This window comes from Petaurus breviceps, unplaced genomic scaffold, assembly GCF_028583685.1.
Source record: "Petaurus breviceps papuanus isolate PSGF00001 unplaced genomic scaffold, PetGlider_PUasm1.0 216, whole genome shotgun sequence".
Classification (NCBI taxonomy): domain Eukaryota; kingdom Metazoa; phylum Chordata; class Mammalia; order Diprotodontia; family Petauridae; genus Petaurus; species Petaurus breviceps.
In genome coordinates, this window is record NW_027185867.1 from 2,738,187 (window position 1) to 2,754,050 (window position 15,864).

At 35.0% G+C, this 15,864-nt stretch overlaps 1 protein-coding gene across 8 annotated transcripts in view; it reads right to left on the bottom strand.

Moving 5' to 3' along the window:
* Nucleotides 1-1,242: 1,242 nt before the first annotated feature.
* Nucleotides 1,243-15,864, bottom strand: part of SLC38A4 (solute carrier family 38 member 4) — a 137,755-nt gene continuing 123,133 nt past the window's right edge. For all 8 annotated transcript variants that reach the window (XM_069094255.1, XM_069094262.1, XM_069094254.1 and 5 more), the window contains 4 exons: nt 13,150-13,274; nt 8,230-8,374; nt 5,027-5,124; nt 1,243-2,456 (listed from right to left, as the gene is read on the bottom strand). In XM_069094255.1, coding sequence (XP_068950356.1) covers nt 2,355-2,456; nt 5,027-5,124; nt 8,230-8,374; nt 13,150-13,274 — 470 coding nt within the window. In that variant the 3' untranslated portion in view covers nt 1,243-2,354. The remainder of the gene's footprint in view (nt 2,457-5,026; nt 5,125-8,229; nt 8,375-13,149; nt 13,275-15,864) is intronic.

The following is a 15,864-nucleotide window of genomic DNA, read 5'->3' on the forward strand; positions in this document are numbered from 1 at the left end:
AGTTTATCATAGTTAATGCATGCCTTTCTTGCAACATGTGAACACTCTGAAGAGGTTCTAGAAGAGAAATCCTGTAGCTTACTAGTTCATCAGTGTAAAATGAATCTGAAATTGTTTTAGAATATAATGCTGACCTTTTCAAGTTAATCACTTCAAATGTAAACCAGAATATTGCCTTGTGGTCAGAAAACTCACACTTTTGCCCACATTTATGTTTAAAGTTCAGATAAAAACTGAAATTGGACACAGATTAAACATTAGGATGATAATTCTTTCTGTTTTCCAAGTTATTTTGGATAAAAATAAAAATGCATAACATGGGGCATATACTTTGAAGATGCCATTCACTGAATAAATTTCTACAAACAAGAACCCTTAAATTATGGTAGCTTATAGAAACATTCCATTTCACAGCAAAGTTCATTCATTCACAATATTACACTACTAAAAATAGCATGTGAAATTATATAGCTCAGAATAACTTTTCAAGCAACTTTTTAGTTTAAAAAAGTAAAGTTAATAAGATTCCATTACCATTTTAGCTAGAGGACTGTATTTTCACTTTTTTACTTTATTAAAATACATTGCAAAATACAAAATGTGTATTTTTTTATTTCAAAATTTAAAAATTGTGAAACTCCAAAATATGTGGTAGTGAATTTTTTTCTTAAGCAATTGGGGTTAAGTAACTTGCTCAAGGTTACACAGCCAGGTGTTTCTGGGTGGGTGCTAAGTGTCTGAGCCTGGATTCGATCCCCAGGTCACCCCGACACTGGAGCCAGTGCTCTTACTCGCTTTGCTACCTGGCTGCCCCGGTAGTGAATTTTTAATGCAAAGATCATTATAGGTTTACTTTTGTCCCCCTGAAGAATTGGAAAGAATAGAGGAAGTAGTGTTATATATTAGAAATAGCACCAGTGTTGGAATCAGGAGACTTGGGTAACTAATCTAAGTCAGCTCCTCTGGGGCATAGTTTCCTCATCTACAAAAATAAAGTGACTAGATGATTTTTTAAGGTCTCTTCCAGATCTAATACTATGTATCCATGATTTCACATTCTATTATGGAGACATCTTCATTATTTTCACAGCAAAACATTCAGTTTTCTAAGATTAATGAATCTGTAAACATCAGTACAAACTAAAATTTATTCAGTCTGATTTTAGATATCCAAAGTGGGGGGGGGGGGGATTTTTTAAAACTGAAAATTTTTTTGAAAAAAGGAATTTTTCAAAAAACTGATCATTGTAAACATTTGAGAAAATTTTATTAAATTGTAACTTGGGTCTTAAAATGTAAAGCTCTCCCAATAAACAGAAACATAAAAAGTAACTTTGTTTATCTCACTGATCTTTTTTTCCCCCAGAGTATGAAAAAAATAAATGCTATGTAAAAATAAAAAATAAAGTGCCACATATTAACATTAAAGTAAGTACAGAAAAGGATAATATACATGAACAAAATAGCAAATGACAGTTTCCTGCACTGAATGTTTTTCAAATAAAAATGCATCATACAATACTGGCTCCCATGTATTCCCACATATCTGTGGTCATCCAAAACCTAATGAATTAGAATGGAAGACAAGAAGGATAGCACTTGTTCAGTGACATCACTAACATCTATTATAAGAGGCCTATCACAAATAACAATAATATTGCTTTCAGACTGTAAAGATTTTGTGATAAAATTACTATTCCTATAGGTTTTGTGGTTTTTAAAGACTCTCTCAGAATTCAATTGTGACAAATCCATTGCCTCAAGATTATTTTTATGTTTGATGAATTTGATTCAATGCCACTGACAGGCTGGACAAAATGTCACGATGACTCATTCATTCTACAAATATTGATAGAGCTCCAAGTTTAGACTCTAGTGACTGATCCTTCTTGTGTAACAGAGTAGTTTATGAAATGTGCTAATGTAGCCATGTTATAACAAAACAGTTCCATTAGATTTTATGGGAGTGAAGAGCCAGCAGGTTGGAAGGAAGAGGGGCACAAGGGTATTTTGGGATATTCTAAGAAGTGCTGCTATCAAAATCCAGAAGAGAAAAACATTTCTTGATGAAAGCTTACTCTGCATATACAGCAGTAAAAAATGTTTTTTGCCACCTCAAATTTCTTGATTAAAACCAGAGTAGAGCTCTTCTCCCTAGGTTTTAAATACATAAACAACTTGTTGGCTTAAAAACATAATGGTTTAATATTCCACAGATATAGTGATATTAATGGAGAAATTATTTGGATTCTTCCTGTAATTTTCACTAGAAAACATTCAACTATAGACGTCAAAAATGGTCTATTAGGGCAGAACACAGTCAGTTTCAGAAGGGAATGCAGCTTTTGCTTCGATTAATGATGCTTAGAATTTGGAGGGTTGTAAATCCAGTCCATTATAATGAGTGCCATGCTTCCGATATTAAAGATGATGCCAACAATAAGAAAAATGACAGCCTACAGTTGAAAGAAAAAGGATTAAATGTCATTAGAAAATGTGGAGAGAATCTAAGGTTTTATGACTTGATAAAGTGAGGTATTTTGTTAGGTATATTGGTCTCCATTTCAGTAAGTCAATCTTTACCTCATCTGTTCAGAACTCAAGAAGTTTTGTTAAAAACCTTACTACTGAATCAGTCACATAGAATGTTAGCAGGCATAAGAAATCCAATAAAATCCTTTTGTTATTGATTACCCAGACATTAGGATTAACAAGTAATTAAACTGAATACAAGAACAATATATTTACAATTTACTGCCTCTATTAAAGTCCTACCCTGGGGTTCATTGTGGCATGATGGTCACCTTGGCTACTCAAAGTCTATGCTAGAGAAATGATATCTCTTGCAGGACTTAAAAGTTGCAAAGGTTTCAAATAAAATTTTATTAAACAAGTTCTTATCTGAGGAAATTTAGGATCCTTGGAGCGTTTAAATAAGTTTATTAGAAACTGTTTACATTGACTTCTGGTTCTGTCTAAAAATCCCATTTGGATCCCTTTACTAGGGAATTTGCCTAAATATTTTAATTAATCTAATCAGTCCTACATAATCTAATAAGTCTTATAGAGTCAGAAAGAGTTCCAATTAAATAGAAATTAGTTTCATTGTGTATTTATATGCATATATTCTTTCAAATGAATGTGCAAGATCACAGTAATTGATTTGTTCAACTGATCAGCTGCTGGCAGGGATTATATTTGCCAACCAGTTGAAGGATTTCATGTTTCCAAAAACAGAATATCCTCATAGTAAATTGTTGTTAATTTTTATTATACTTTTATGCCAATGTTCCTTAAATATTAACATATCCTATAATCCAATGACATTTCCAAAGTTTAATGGAAGTCAACAGGGAAAATATTATTCAATATATTCAGTTTGCAATCAATCTTTTCATGAATGGAGCAAGTGTGTTAAATAAATGTTCTTCCTTTCATTCTGCCTAAATATGTAAGGATGCATTTGTATCTGCTGCCCAATCAGGTCAGCAAGTCCTTCTTCATTACCATCTTTCTCTGAAGGAGGTGATATGAGTGTGCATATGAGTTTGTGCATATTTGTGTGTGTGTGTGTGTGTAATATGGTCTGAAATGGACTTAGCAGAGACACTGAGGTTGCATTTTAATTATAAATGTTTCATAATAAATTAAAAACATAGCTTTTGAGACTGAATTCCTAGAGGTCAACAAGAGATAAAGTAGCACTAAGGACAAGTGATAAATTGTTCTCAATTTATTGAATATTAAACATATTATTATTGTTGTTGTTGTTACTTATAGAACATTGATAGAAATAGGTCTAATGTATTTTTTAGTTGATGTTCAGATACATTATATAATCATGCTAATTCAAATCAAGTGGCATGATGCAAAAGGTTCCAATACCAGGTCTTTCACCCACTAGTTCTAGGATTTGCACATCCTTTGAACTTTCTTGGCCAATGTTTTGGCATGAGTAAATTATGGGGATTAGGGCAGATGATATTTTAGATTCCTCCCAGAAACTGGGATTCACATAGACTATATTTAGGCCAAGGTCACACAAATAGTTAAAGTCAGAGCTGAGGCTAGAACCTAAGCGTCTTGATTCATAAACAGAAAAGAAAACAGAGGGACAAAAAGGAATAATGATGTCATCACTTTACTAACTCTAATTGCCCAATAGTATGAAAAATGATTGCATATAGCAGAAAAGAACAAGAATTGCTGGTACTTTGAGTCATATGTAGGGAAGGGATTTTGATACCAGCATGGCATATAATCCTGGAACTGTCCTGAGAAGTGTCAGGGCTGAAAGATAAGGAATTAGGAAGAGCATACCTCCAGGGTTGGTAGATATGGCTCAGGTTTGGGAAACACTACAAAATTCCTTTTTTTCTCCTCATTCAAAGCCTATTGTCCCTGGTTATACCTCTTCATAGTATAAGGAGCATGTTTTATAAAACTTAAAAGTGCTATGTAAATGTGAGTTAGGAATAAAGTACTAACTGGAAACAAAATCCTCAGTAGTTTTGAGAAATGGGGATGTCTTATTCTGACAAAATTTTTCACAGCATTAAAGGATCTATTCCTATTTCTGGGTAACCAAAATAGTTATTGTGATTCTTTGTGTTTCATTTGCCAAAAATAGTGCTCTCAATGCACACATGTATGTTGATAATAGGAAAGTTCCATTGCCACATGACCCACTGCAGAGTAAAGCAAGCCTGTCAGCTTTGATTTATAAAGTTCTGGAATCATCAAAGTTTCTGAAGTGTGTGTGTGTGTGTGTGTGTGTGTGTGTGTGTGTATGTGTGTGTCTGTGTGTGTGTGTCTGTGTGTGTGTGTGTCTGTGTGTAAAGGTGAAGCAAAGCACCTCACCCCAAGCTGAAATATTTTAAACATGTATGTCTTTGATACACTATGGTCTTAAGGTAGCATTTTTTCCCCTGAGTAATATGTGAATTTTCTTTTTGATATAAGTAAGAAGTTAAAGGTTAACTTTTGATTGAGGGAAATCACAAGATCCCCATGCTGGTTGACTTACCCCAATCTTCTGAGGTGATCTTAAAGGTTCTTTTTTAACTAGTCGAAGGTAAAAAGCAGCTGGGAGAATGAAAATTAGCATGGTAGCAGAAGATGCGCCTGAAGAAAAATCAAGGTATTTGGTGAAATTATTAATGATACAGATGATAAGTTTGCTACTCTGCTCCATGTGGAAGCCAAATACAAAATCACCCAACTTACTGAAATGCACTGTGAGGCACTTAATTTATGTGTTTCTAATGACAGCCTTTGCCTCCCGAGTCAGGAAAACCTGGGTTCAGGGCCTACTTCTAACACATACTGACTGTATGGCTCTGGCAAGGCACTTAACCTCTCAGCCCCTTCAGGCAAACCTTCCTCCCCAGGGGGTCTCATACCATTGAAACCCCAAGTTCAGCCCAAAGAAGAGAAGGTTGACTCTTGAGCAGACATAAAATGGAAAACTAATTGTAGCTACAATTTACCCAAAAAAGAAGTAAGTTGTCTATAAAAGCCAACTTCTTTCCTTTCTGAAGAAATTTTTCAACTCTCAAATTGATGGATGTAAACCTCCATGTCCTGCTGAGAAAACTTCTTTACATCTTCCCTAGAAAATTTATATGGCTTCTGGGTTTGCAGTCTGAGAAGCAGTGTGGTCCATGAACTGGCAATTGATGATGTCTAGAATCTAAACTCAAACGTATCACTAACACCTTATGTCTTTGAATTTTCCTGTGCCTCAGTTTCCTTATCTGCAAGGTAAAGGGATTGTGCTAATGATGATTGCAATCATATTTTACCCTGCAATACTACAGTTCTTGAAGTATAATGCAATAGAAAGAACCACAGTTTGGCCACTTGATACCTATGTAACCATAGGCAAGTCTTTGTAGATTCTGATTTGTGAACACTCACAGAAATAGAGAAATAATTTTGAAGTAATCAAGCAGATGTCCCAGAATTCAACAGTTTGCTGACATAGAACTTTTGAGAGAGACTTCTGCGAAAGAGGTGGAAGGTCTTCCATGTTGCCTAGACACATGGAATTGAGTGGGGCTGTGTGACTCCCTGATCTTTGGGCACCCTGAATCCCAAAACCTGCTGTGTGGAATGAAAAGGAACTAGCATTTATCAACCTCCTACAATGTGTCAGTCACTGTGCTAAGTGATTTACAAATATTTCATTTGCTACTTATAATAACCTGGAAGGTAAATCCTATTATTATCATCATCCCCCTCCCCCCTTGACAGTTGAAGAAATTAAAGCAAATAGAAATCAAGTGATTTGCCCTGGTTCACACAGCTAGTAAAGTGTGTTCTAATCCCTGAGTTTATTTGAGTATATAAAAGTATATTTATAATATCTCAGGAGTATGCCATTATGTATGTATAAGAACAACTTCAGTGGACTTTGACACATAGATTATCCATACTATATATTTAAATGCCTATATCTTTACTTGCCAATATAATCTTGAACAGTTACAGTTTAACCATCATTCTTTGAGAAGTCTGAGGAGACTGGGTTTAACTGGCATTCTGAAGCGTCATGGATGGAGAGGGATTGAGTAGAGCACAAGGGAGGGGATTAAAACAAACTTCCTAAGAGAACTGTTTTAATTCTTATCTTATAATGAGATATTTTTTTAAGAATTTTGAGAGATTTTGGTTGCTATTCTGAGAGAAAAGAAAGGTGTAAGTGTTTTCTTTCCAGAATTGAAAAATCAGCAGTTACATTCATGTTTAAAGGTAACTTTCTTTGGGCCTCCTCACAAGTGATAATACTGTAATTAATTATTGCTTTGTTTTATTGTTTGTTACACTGTTCAGAAATTGTGTGGTCAGTGTAACATTGATTCAATCCTAGGAGATTAGTAGGGGTCGAAAGAGAGACAGTTACTGTCAGACGACAAAAAGAGAGAGAAAACAAAAGCTTATGGGGAAAATGTTTCTTCAGTTCACTTAATGATATATTTTATGAACTGGGGCAAAGGCTACAAGCTAATAGATTATAGCAATTTATTTGGATATACTAAAACTTGCTTCTGATTTCAGTAAAAGCTAGATTGAAAAAAAGATAAGCAAACTAAATAAAAAGATAGGCAAAAAGTAGAATGCAGAGAAAGGCTATATGACCTTAATATTAAAGATCATGCTATTAAAAATGTATAAGAAAAGCAGATGATGTATATCTCTTACAGCATTGAGTGTACAATGTGTATTCTTAACCAAACAAGAGAAAAAGGCAATTACAAAAGATAAACTTTAATTTTGATTACTTGAAACCAAAAACCTTCTGCGCAGAGAAAAGGAATGCACCTAAGATAAGAAAGGAAGCAGAAACTCCTCTTATAAGAGTTTGGTATCTAAGATATATAGATAATTAAAAAAAAACCATATAAGACTAATAGCCACTAGGTCAAAAGATATGAACAAACAGTTCTCAAAAGAAAAAACTGCAATATAGATGTGTCAACAAATTGCAAATGTATGTTCCCATTATTCTAAAAATTTCAGCTTGGTGAAAAGGGGAGAAAGGAACAAGCATTTATATAGTGTTATACTATATACTATGTGCTAAGTGCTTTACAACTATTATTTCATTTGATCCTCAAAATAGTCTTGATGCATTTGCTATTATTATCCTTCTTTTACCATTGAAGAAACTAAGGCAAACAGAGGCTAAGTGACTTACCCAAGATCATACATCTATTAAGTGTCTGAGGCCAAATTTGAACTCAAGTGTTTCTTGACTCTATGTCTAGTACTCTTATCCACTATGCCACCTAGCTGAAACTAGTGTTTTATCACTTTGCAGTTCTACCAACAATGTATTAGTGTGCCTATCTTTTCACAACCACTCCAAAAATAATTGTTGTGATGAGGGGAATGGGGTGTGTGTGTGTGTGTGTGTGTGTGTGTGTGTGGCATTTTTGTTAGTTTGCAGAGTGTGGCACGAAACTAATAGTAAGAGAAATGCAACAAATAGGCCATATTGATGCTAAACCCTGCCACATACGTATATTTGGAACATCCCACGTTATACTGTGGATGGTTGATTATACCTCCCAACTAAAAATTGAAGGAATTTGACTAGATGACTTGAAATTTTTCTACATTTCTAAATCTGTGATCCTATGATCTCAAATATTGGTTTCTTTGATCATTCTATCTAGGGAAGAATGAGGGTCTAAATTCAGTAATTAAACCATTTCTGAAACCTACCTATGAACCCAAAAATGTATTTTATAGTTGGCACAAGAATTACAAGAACATTGTTAAGTGCAAGGAGAATTGCTGCAATCAGGAAGTGTCTTATCCAACTGAAGGGTCTTTTGGGGAATAACAATGTGGTCACTGATGTGCGAATCTGTAAAGGAAACATGAAAAAGAAACAGTTTGTATTTTTAGCTTATTCTAATTGTTTATCTTTAAATATGTTAAAACACATTAATTTTGAAAAATCTTGAAACCTTTCCCTCCTACCTCTCGAAAAGATGTAAATGCTATTTTGATGTCTAAAGATGTCTCATTAATTTTTTTTCTCCTTGAATATAGCCAATTTTATTCAATGAGTTTTCAGAATTCATTTAGCAGTTTAACTTAATTTTTAAAACTCTTAAAGGAACAGGGAGAGAGAAAATATATACAACACTGAGAGCCATAAAAATCTTCAGGTTTTTTTTTTTTAAGAAAACTGCAGCTCTTTCTCTTAGGAGATGAGCCATCAGTCAGGGTTTAATGCTAAGGAGGATAAATAGCAAAATTTTATTGTCATTGGATGTTACTGAAGAATTTCATGAAAATCAAACTGAGATTTGAAAATTCTCTTATATCCTATTGGTATAACTATAATATATATTTGAGAAAGATCCACAAAAGAATTCATCATTGTTTCTTCGCTCATGAAGTTTGACATAAGCTTTAAAAAAAAAGGTCAAGAACTGTTTCATTTGCCATAGCAGATAGTATTATATCTTAATAACTAAATAAAGAGATTCTACAAACAGATGCACTGAAAACTTACAGGTTCCTAGAACAAGCTGCAAAAACAGAAGAATATAAAATCTTGAAGTGTCAGACATTTATCCTAATCCCCATCTACAAGTAAGTACAGACAAACTCAAACATATAGAGTCCAAAGTTTATAAATAGCCTGGAAAGATGAGCAAACAAAAAAAGAACCTGACTATAAAAAAGATATGATGATGACAGGGAAGCTCAAAACACAAACTTAGGAGAAGACAATGATGTGAAAATATCTACAAAGCTTCCAAGAAAAATGCAGACTGAATACAAGCTCAGATGAATTAGATATTTTCAAAATCAAATAAGAGCAATAGAGAAAAGTTGGGGAAAGATATGAAACAATGCCAAAAAAAATTATGAAAAGAGAATAAACAGCTTAGTAAAAAGAGGCACAAAAATACTAAAGAAAATAACTCTATAAAAATCAGAATTGTCCACATGGTAAAAGATGTATAAAACCTCAATGAAGAAAATAACTCCTTAAAAATTAAAATTGAGGGGCAGCCAGGTGGCTCAGTGAGTAAGAGCACTGGCTCCAGTGTTGGGATGACCTGGAGATCGAATCCTGGGCTCAGATACTTAGCACCACACCCAGAAATAACTGGCCGTGTAACCTTGAGCAAGTTACTTAACCCTGATTGCTTTAAAAAAAAAATTAAAATTGGTCAAATGAAACTAACAACTCCATGCGATATCAAGAAACAATACAACAAAACCCAAAGTGAAAAAAAAAAAAACCAGAAGACTATTTAAACTATCTCATCAGAAAAACAACTGACCTGGGAAATAGACCAAGGAGAGAAAATCTGAGAATTATTGGGCTACCTGAAAGCCATGATTTAAAAGAAAACCTAGGTATTATCTTTCAAGAAATTATAAAAGCAAACTTCCCTGATATATTCAAAGCAGAGGGCAAAAGAGAAATTGAAAGAATCCTCCAATCACCTCCTACTTGTACTGATATAGATAATAGGTAACTATTTTAGAAAGCAGCCTAGAGTATTAAGTTAAAATACTTGTTCAGGGTTATTCAGTAAGCATACATCAGAGGCAGATATCCTAACTCCAAGGTCCACTTTTTTATTTACTATGCAGCAGATTCCTGAAATAGTAGTTGTTAAAATTGCTAGCATTTGCTGATGCAGAGCAGCTATGATATAGGTCAGAAAAATGTAGGCAGATAACAGTTCTTAAATATTTCAAAAATACTAAACTAAACAGGCAATCCCAAAGTCTTTCTCTTCCTTATCACATTCCTCTTGTTAAAATGTCAATACATTTATTGTAAATACAGTGTCTAAGTTTATCTCTGAAAAATTGTTTGGGGGCAAAGTTGTTGGAAACAACTGAAAATCATTACCAAGTGCCAGTTTGCACCTTTGCTGGCAAGTCTAAACTTACACACTTTAGAAAACAAAGAATTTAGATCAATATAAGGGAAATTCATGGTCTCAGAGTGACAAAATAAAGTTCATACTCTCTAAGGCACACAATTATTATTATTTTCAAAAAGTTTAATAGCATTTATTAGAGTAGTAATCATTATTTTAAAGAAAATGCTGTTATTTCTCTTCTTCTTTCGAAGAAATATCAACTACACCTAGTGGAGGATGATAAAAACTGTGAATGGCACAGCTAGTTAAGGTAATGATGTGCCCCTTTTCTATGAAGGAGAATACAACTAACAAAGACACTGGCTATGAGAAATCAGTCTAGTTTTAGCTCTCTTATTGACTCTAGACACTCAACTTAAGGGAAATATAGCAATTAAGTAAGAAGGGAGAAGACTTAGAAACTGTACTGTCATGAAAGAGCACCAAATCTGAAGTCAGAGGACCTGGTTTCATATGTCTAAAGATCCCTTATAGTTCTAAATCCTATGATCTGATAGCTTCTCCAAGACCTAGGGCTCCTTGGTCAAAAGTCTTTAAAGGCAAGCACATGTAAATTTCTTATCAAGTTAATATATATTTATTAAGAAGCTACACATATATGTGCCAGGCACTATGGAGATACAAAGAAAGGGTACTTTGTCTCAAAGAGAGTAATATAATGAGGAAGACAGCATGCAAACAACTATGTGCAAATAAGATATATACAGGAGAAATTGAAGATGATATCAGATAAAAGGCACTACCATAAGGGAGGAATAGTAAGGATGCTGGTTTCACTACCTTATAGAGTATTGGAGGGCAGTAAGGTAAAAGAGGACTGGAAATTTAGGAAGGAACCAGGTGATAAAGGGCTTTAAAAATCAAACAGGGTTTTATTTTTGTTCCTGATGGTAATAGGAAGAAGCTAGAATCGATTGCACTAATTAGGTGATATGGTCAGACTTGTGCTTTAACAAGATCAATTTGACATCTGAGTGGAAGATGGACTTTAATGGAGAGAGACTGGAAGCAAGGAGGGCATTACCAGTTGGTTATTGCAATAGTCCTGGCATGAGATGACAAAGGATTGTACCAGTATGTAAGCAGTATCAAAGTAGAGAATGGGGCATATACAAGAGATATTACAAAGGACTTGGCAACCCATTCAATGATAGGGGGCCTGGGTTGAGGGGCACAGTGGGAGAAAATGAAGAGTTGAGGGACACACCTGCATTCCATTCTAGGAAGATAGGTGTACCCTGGACAGTAGCAGCAAAGCTAATCAGGGAACAATAATGAATTTAGTTTTAGACATCTTGAGTTACAGATGTCTATGAGATATGCATCTTTAGAGGTCCAAAAGGCAGTTGCAAATGTGAGACTGGACAGGAAAGAAGTTAGAGCTAGATATAATATGGATACAGATCTGAAATATGTAGATCTGAGAATTATCTCCTGAGAGATGATAATTGAATCTATGGAACCTGATGAGATGACTTTGCCAGAATTAATTCTGGGTGCACTATTGAATAGACCAGTTAGTCTATGGAAAAGAAGGAGAGGGATGCGGAAGAGAAAGAGAAGAAGCCAAAGAAAATTTACTGACCCTCCTAAACTACTGATCAGTTGGATAGATCTCTAGAAAGTTTGATTGGACAAGAATATAGGAGACCTGGTTTCTAGTTTTAACTCTGCCACTAATTTGCTATTTGACTTTGGGAAAGTCAATTAACTTCTCTGAGCCTCCATTTATGGAAAACAAAAATACCTAGCAGTTATACTATCTACATTATAAGATTGCAATAATCAAATGGAAAGTGTGTACAAAACACCATGGTCATAAGGTCATGTATCTCCCTTAAAGTCACCACTATAACTACATTACATTTTCAGAGTATTATTCATATGTTCAACACTATATGGAATGTTCTGTAAATGATGAAATTAATTATTGAATTTCTTGGTTTTCCTCTCCTCTGGGATAAATGAGAAAATCTGGATTTTTGAAAAGTATTAATTTTACAAGAATTTTATGTATTCTTCATTCATTTTACCTATGTTCTTACCTCCAGTTCTACATGAATGGTTTATAGAACCATCACCCACTCTGGTCCCTCCAAATCTGAGGATAATACACTTTTTGTTAAGGAAAGCAAGTCTGTCGATTCCAAGGTGAAGGTAGGGCTCATTTGGGAGGGTATATTTGTTAAGGGATGTTAACTAAATGGTAACATGTCTAAAGAAACAAACAATGATTTACTATAACTCTGCTCCTGAAATTTCATTCTGATAACTAATTGGCTACATAGGAAACTGGCTTCTTATCGATAACTGAGGTTTAGCCCCAAAGACAGCTTTTTGGATGCAATTGCTAATACTGCCAAAAGACAAAATGAAACACTTTCAGAATAACAATGAAACCGTTTCGTTATTTGAAGATATGTGGGTCATAACTTTATTTTTTTCTGCCATTATTTGAATTCCTGGTTGTCATTTTATTAGTCCAGAATATATTTTCTGAAGTCAAGGTAAGAATCTGTTATGATTGTTTCTCCACATGAAATATGTTCATTACACTTAATTAGTGGCAAATAAGACTTTTATAGGCACTATGAAAAATGCTAAGTTCAAAAGTAAAATCATCTGTGCTTATGGATTTCCTAAGTTCACACCATTATTAAATACATATCAAATCCAGTAAATTTTCAACTATGTTTCTTCTTCCAAAGACCTTTTTACTTACTGGGAATAAGACGATAGGCACCGTAAGTGTGACCGCCACAAGGACTGCTAGACGAACCAGGAGGAGTGGGGTGTCAAATGTATACACCCTGGAATAAGCGTGGAGTAATTCATCTTCAACTTCTCCTGCATGAGGAACAAAGGAAGTCAGTACAGGAAAATTAACATTAGTTAAACGAAATAGGATAGCATCTCGTGTATTGAAAAATTATATATAAGAGGAAGTCCTAGACATCAGCTATAAGTAAAACCATCCCTACAGTAGTTGGAGGAAGGGAGGGAAGGTTGTGGACTAAATGAGACAATGAGAGTGAGTGAAGGGAGTCTAACCTCTAGCTCCTCTCATTAGAGTCTGATTCCCCCATGACTAAACCTGTTCTAATCATATGCCTGGGTCCATAGAAGAGGAGTCCTTGGGTGGAAAATGGAACGAGAACTATGGTGACCCAGCAACAGTTTCTCAAAGTTAGAGCACAGAAGTTGAGGGGGAGGAGGAAAGTAAATATCTGTGCATTGGGGAATGGCTAAGCAAATGATAACACGTGAATGTAATGAAGTGTTGCTAATCCTTTAGAAATGAAGAATATGGAGAAGCATAGGAAAACTGATAATAAACAAAGTATGCAGAAAAAGGAAAATAATATGCAGAACTACAATACGTAAATGGAAGGAGCAACAATAACAAAATCCATAACTTGACTTCTATTATTAATGAAAATCATTCATTTTCAGTAATTATTAATGAAAATAATGCACCTTCTTCCCTTCTTTATGGAGATAAGAAAGACTGTGGGTATAAAACATTGCATACACTACAAGACTTGGTTGATGTGTTGATTAGCTTTTCTGAACTGCTTCTCTTTTGTCTCTTTTTAACATTCTTTGATACAAAGGATCTAGGTAGGGGAAGAGAAAGGACATATTTGGAAATGAAAGTGATGCAAAACCAAAAGATAATCAAACATTTTAAAGGTTAAAAAAAATCCGTTTATTCTACATTTGAGCAAAAGATGACAGTGACCCCAAGAGGTTACTTTTGAGACAAGAAGATATTTAACATGTGATAGAATTGCATACCTTGCTCACCATAAAAAAAGGAAAATGAGATAAAAGGGGGGGAGCTATAGCAACCAATAGAAAAAGTATTTTCTGTACTCTTAAATATGGTTTTAATCAACAATTCGTTCATATCTAACTCTATCCTGAGAGAATGATTAATGGATAAAGTAAATCCATAGTTTTCTATAGGGAAAACTCTCTCTTGGCATCCCCTCACTCGATGGTGAACTTGACCTGAACAGTTTGGTTTGCCAAATCAATGGAAATGATATGTAATGCAAAATACAGACAATCATAAAAAGAGCCATATCAGGAGATAAGACCAGACCAGAAAGGAGGCAGGCAGACCCAAACAGCACCAAAGTAGCCTATGCACAATCCAGAACCCTCAGGTGACCCATATTTGAAGTATAGCATGATAGAGGGTCAAACCAGTGCCCAAGCCCCAACAGAAGAAAGAACTTGGAAAGTACAATGGAAGAAAGGAACTTAGAGTATAGCAGGAAGCCTGCTATCAGCACAATTTATAATATCTTATTTGTACTAATAAGGGTTAGAAAAAGGGATAAGAGACAACAATTGACCTGAGACTGTGTAAGTGGGAGACAGATTTTATTGAGACCAAGACAAGTCAGGAGAAGATTGATACAATTCTCAAGAATTCCTATGAAAAGAGGACCTAGTCTTAGTCACCACATCTGGTTGGTTGCTATCCTTCATGCTCAAAGAGGACCAAAATAAGGTACAGTGTGGCTGATGTGGCTGATCAAACCAATAAGACCTCAGAAGACTCTACTACAGGTCAGAAACAAATAGATCTTATGAACATTTGGAGTGAAGATGTCTCTAAATTTGCACATCTCACTTTTTTTGTGAGCCATTGCATTTCTGCTTTGTTCATAGAATACAGTGCCTTCTTTGATGAGGGCATGCCGTGCTGGATGGTCCTGTGTTAGTGTCTTCCATGTCTCACAATCTATTCCAGAGTTCTTCAGAGAGAACTTGGGAGTGTCATTGTATTGCTTCTTCTGACCTCCGTGTGAGCACTTGCCTTGTGTGAGTTCTCCATAAAATAGTCTTTTAGGCAAACTGTTTGGCATTTGAGCAATGTGGCCAGCCCATTGGAGTTGTTTTCCCTGCAGTAGGATTTGAATGCTTGGCAATGTCCATTACCTTATCTTACCAGGTGATACTCAGACCCTTCCTAAGATAATTCAAATGGAAGTGATTCCGTTTCCTGGTATACCGTCCACATTTCACAGGCATACAACAGTAAAATCAGCACAATGGCTCTCTAGAACTTCGGTTTGGTAGGCAGCCTAATACCTCTTCTCTTCCATACTTATCTTAGGAGCCTCCCAAACACTCAGCTAGCTCTGGCAACATGTGCATCAACCTCACCATCCATGCATACATCCTTGAAAAAAAAAGCTTCCAAGGTCAGTAAACTTAGCAACAGCATTAAATTTTTTTCCATGTGCTGTTATCAAGGGTTCTGTGTATGAACTGATGCTGGTTGGTAGAGAGTCTCTGGTTTTTGGTGTTAATTGTCAAGCCAAAATTAGGTTAAAGGGCAGAGAGTCAATCCATATTCTGTTGCATCTCAGTCTCAAAGGCTGCATTGAATGCAATCTGCAAACAAAAAAATCTCATACCA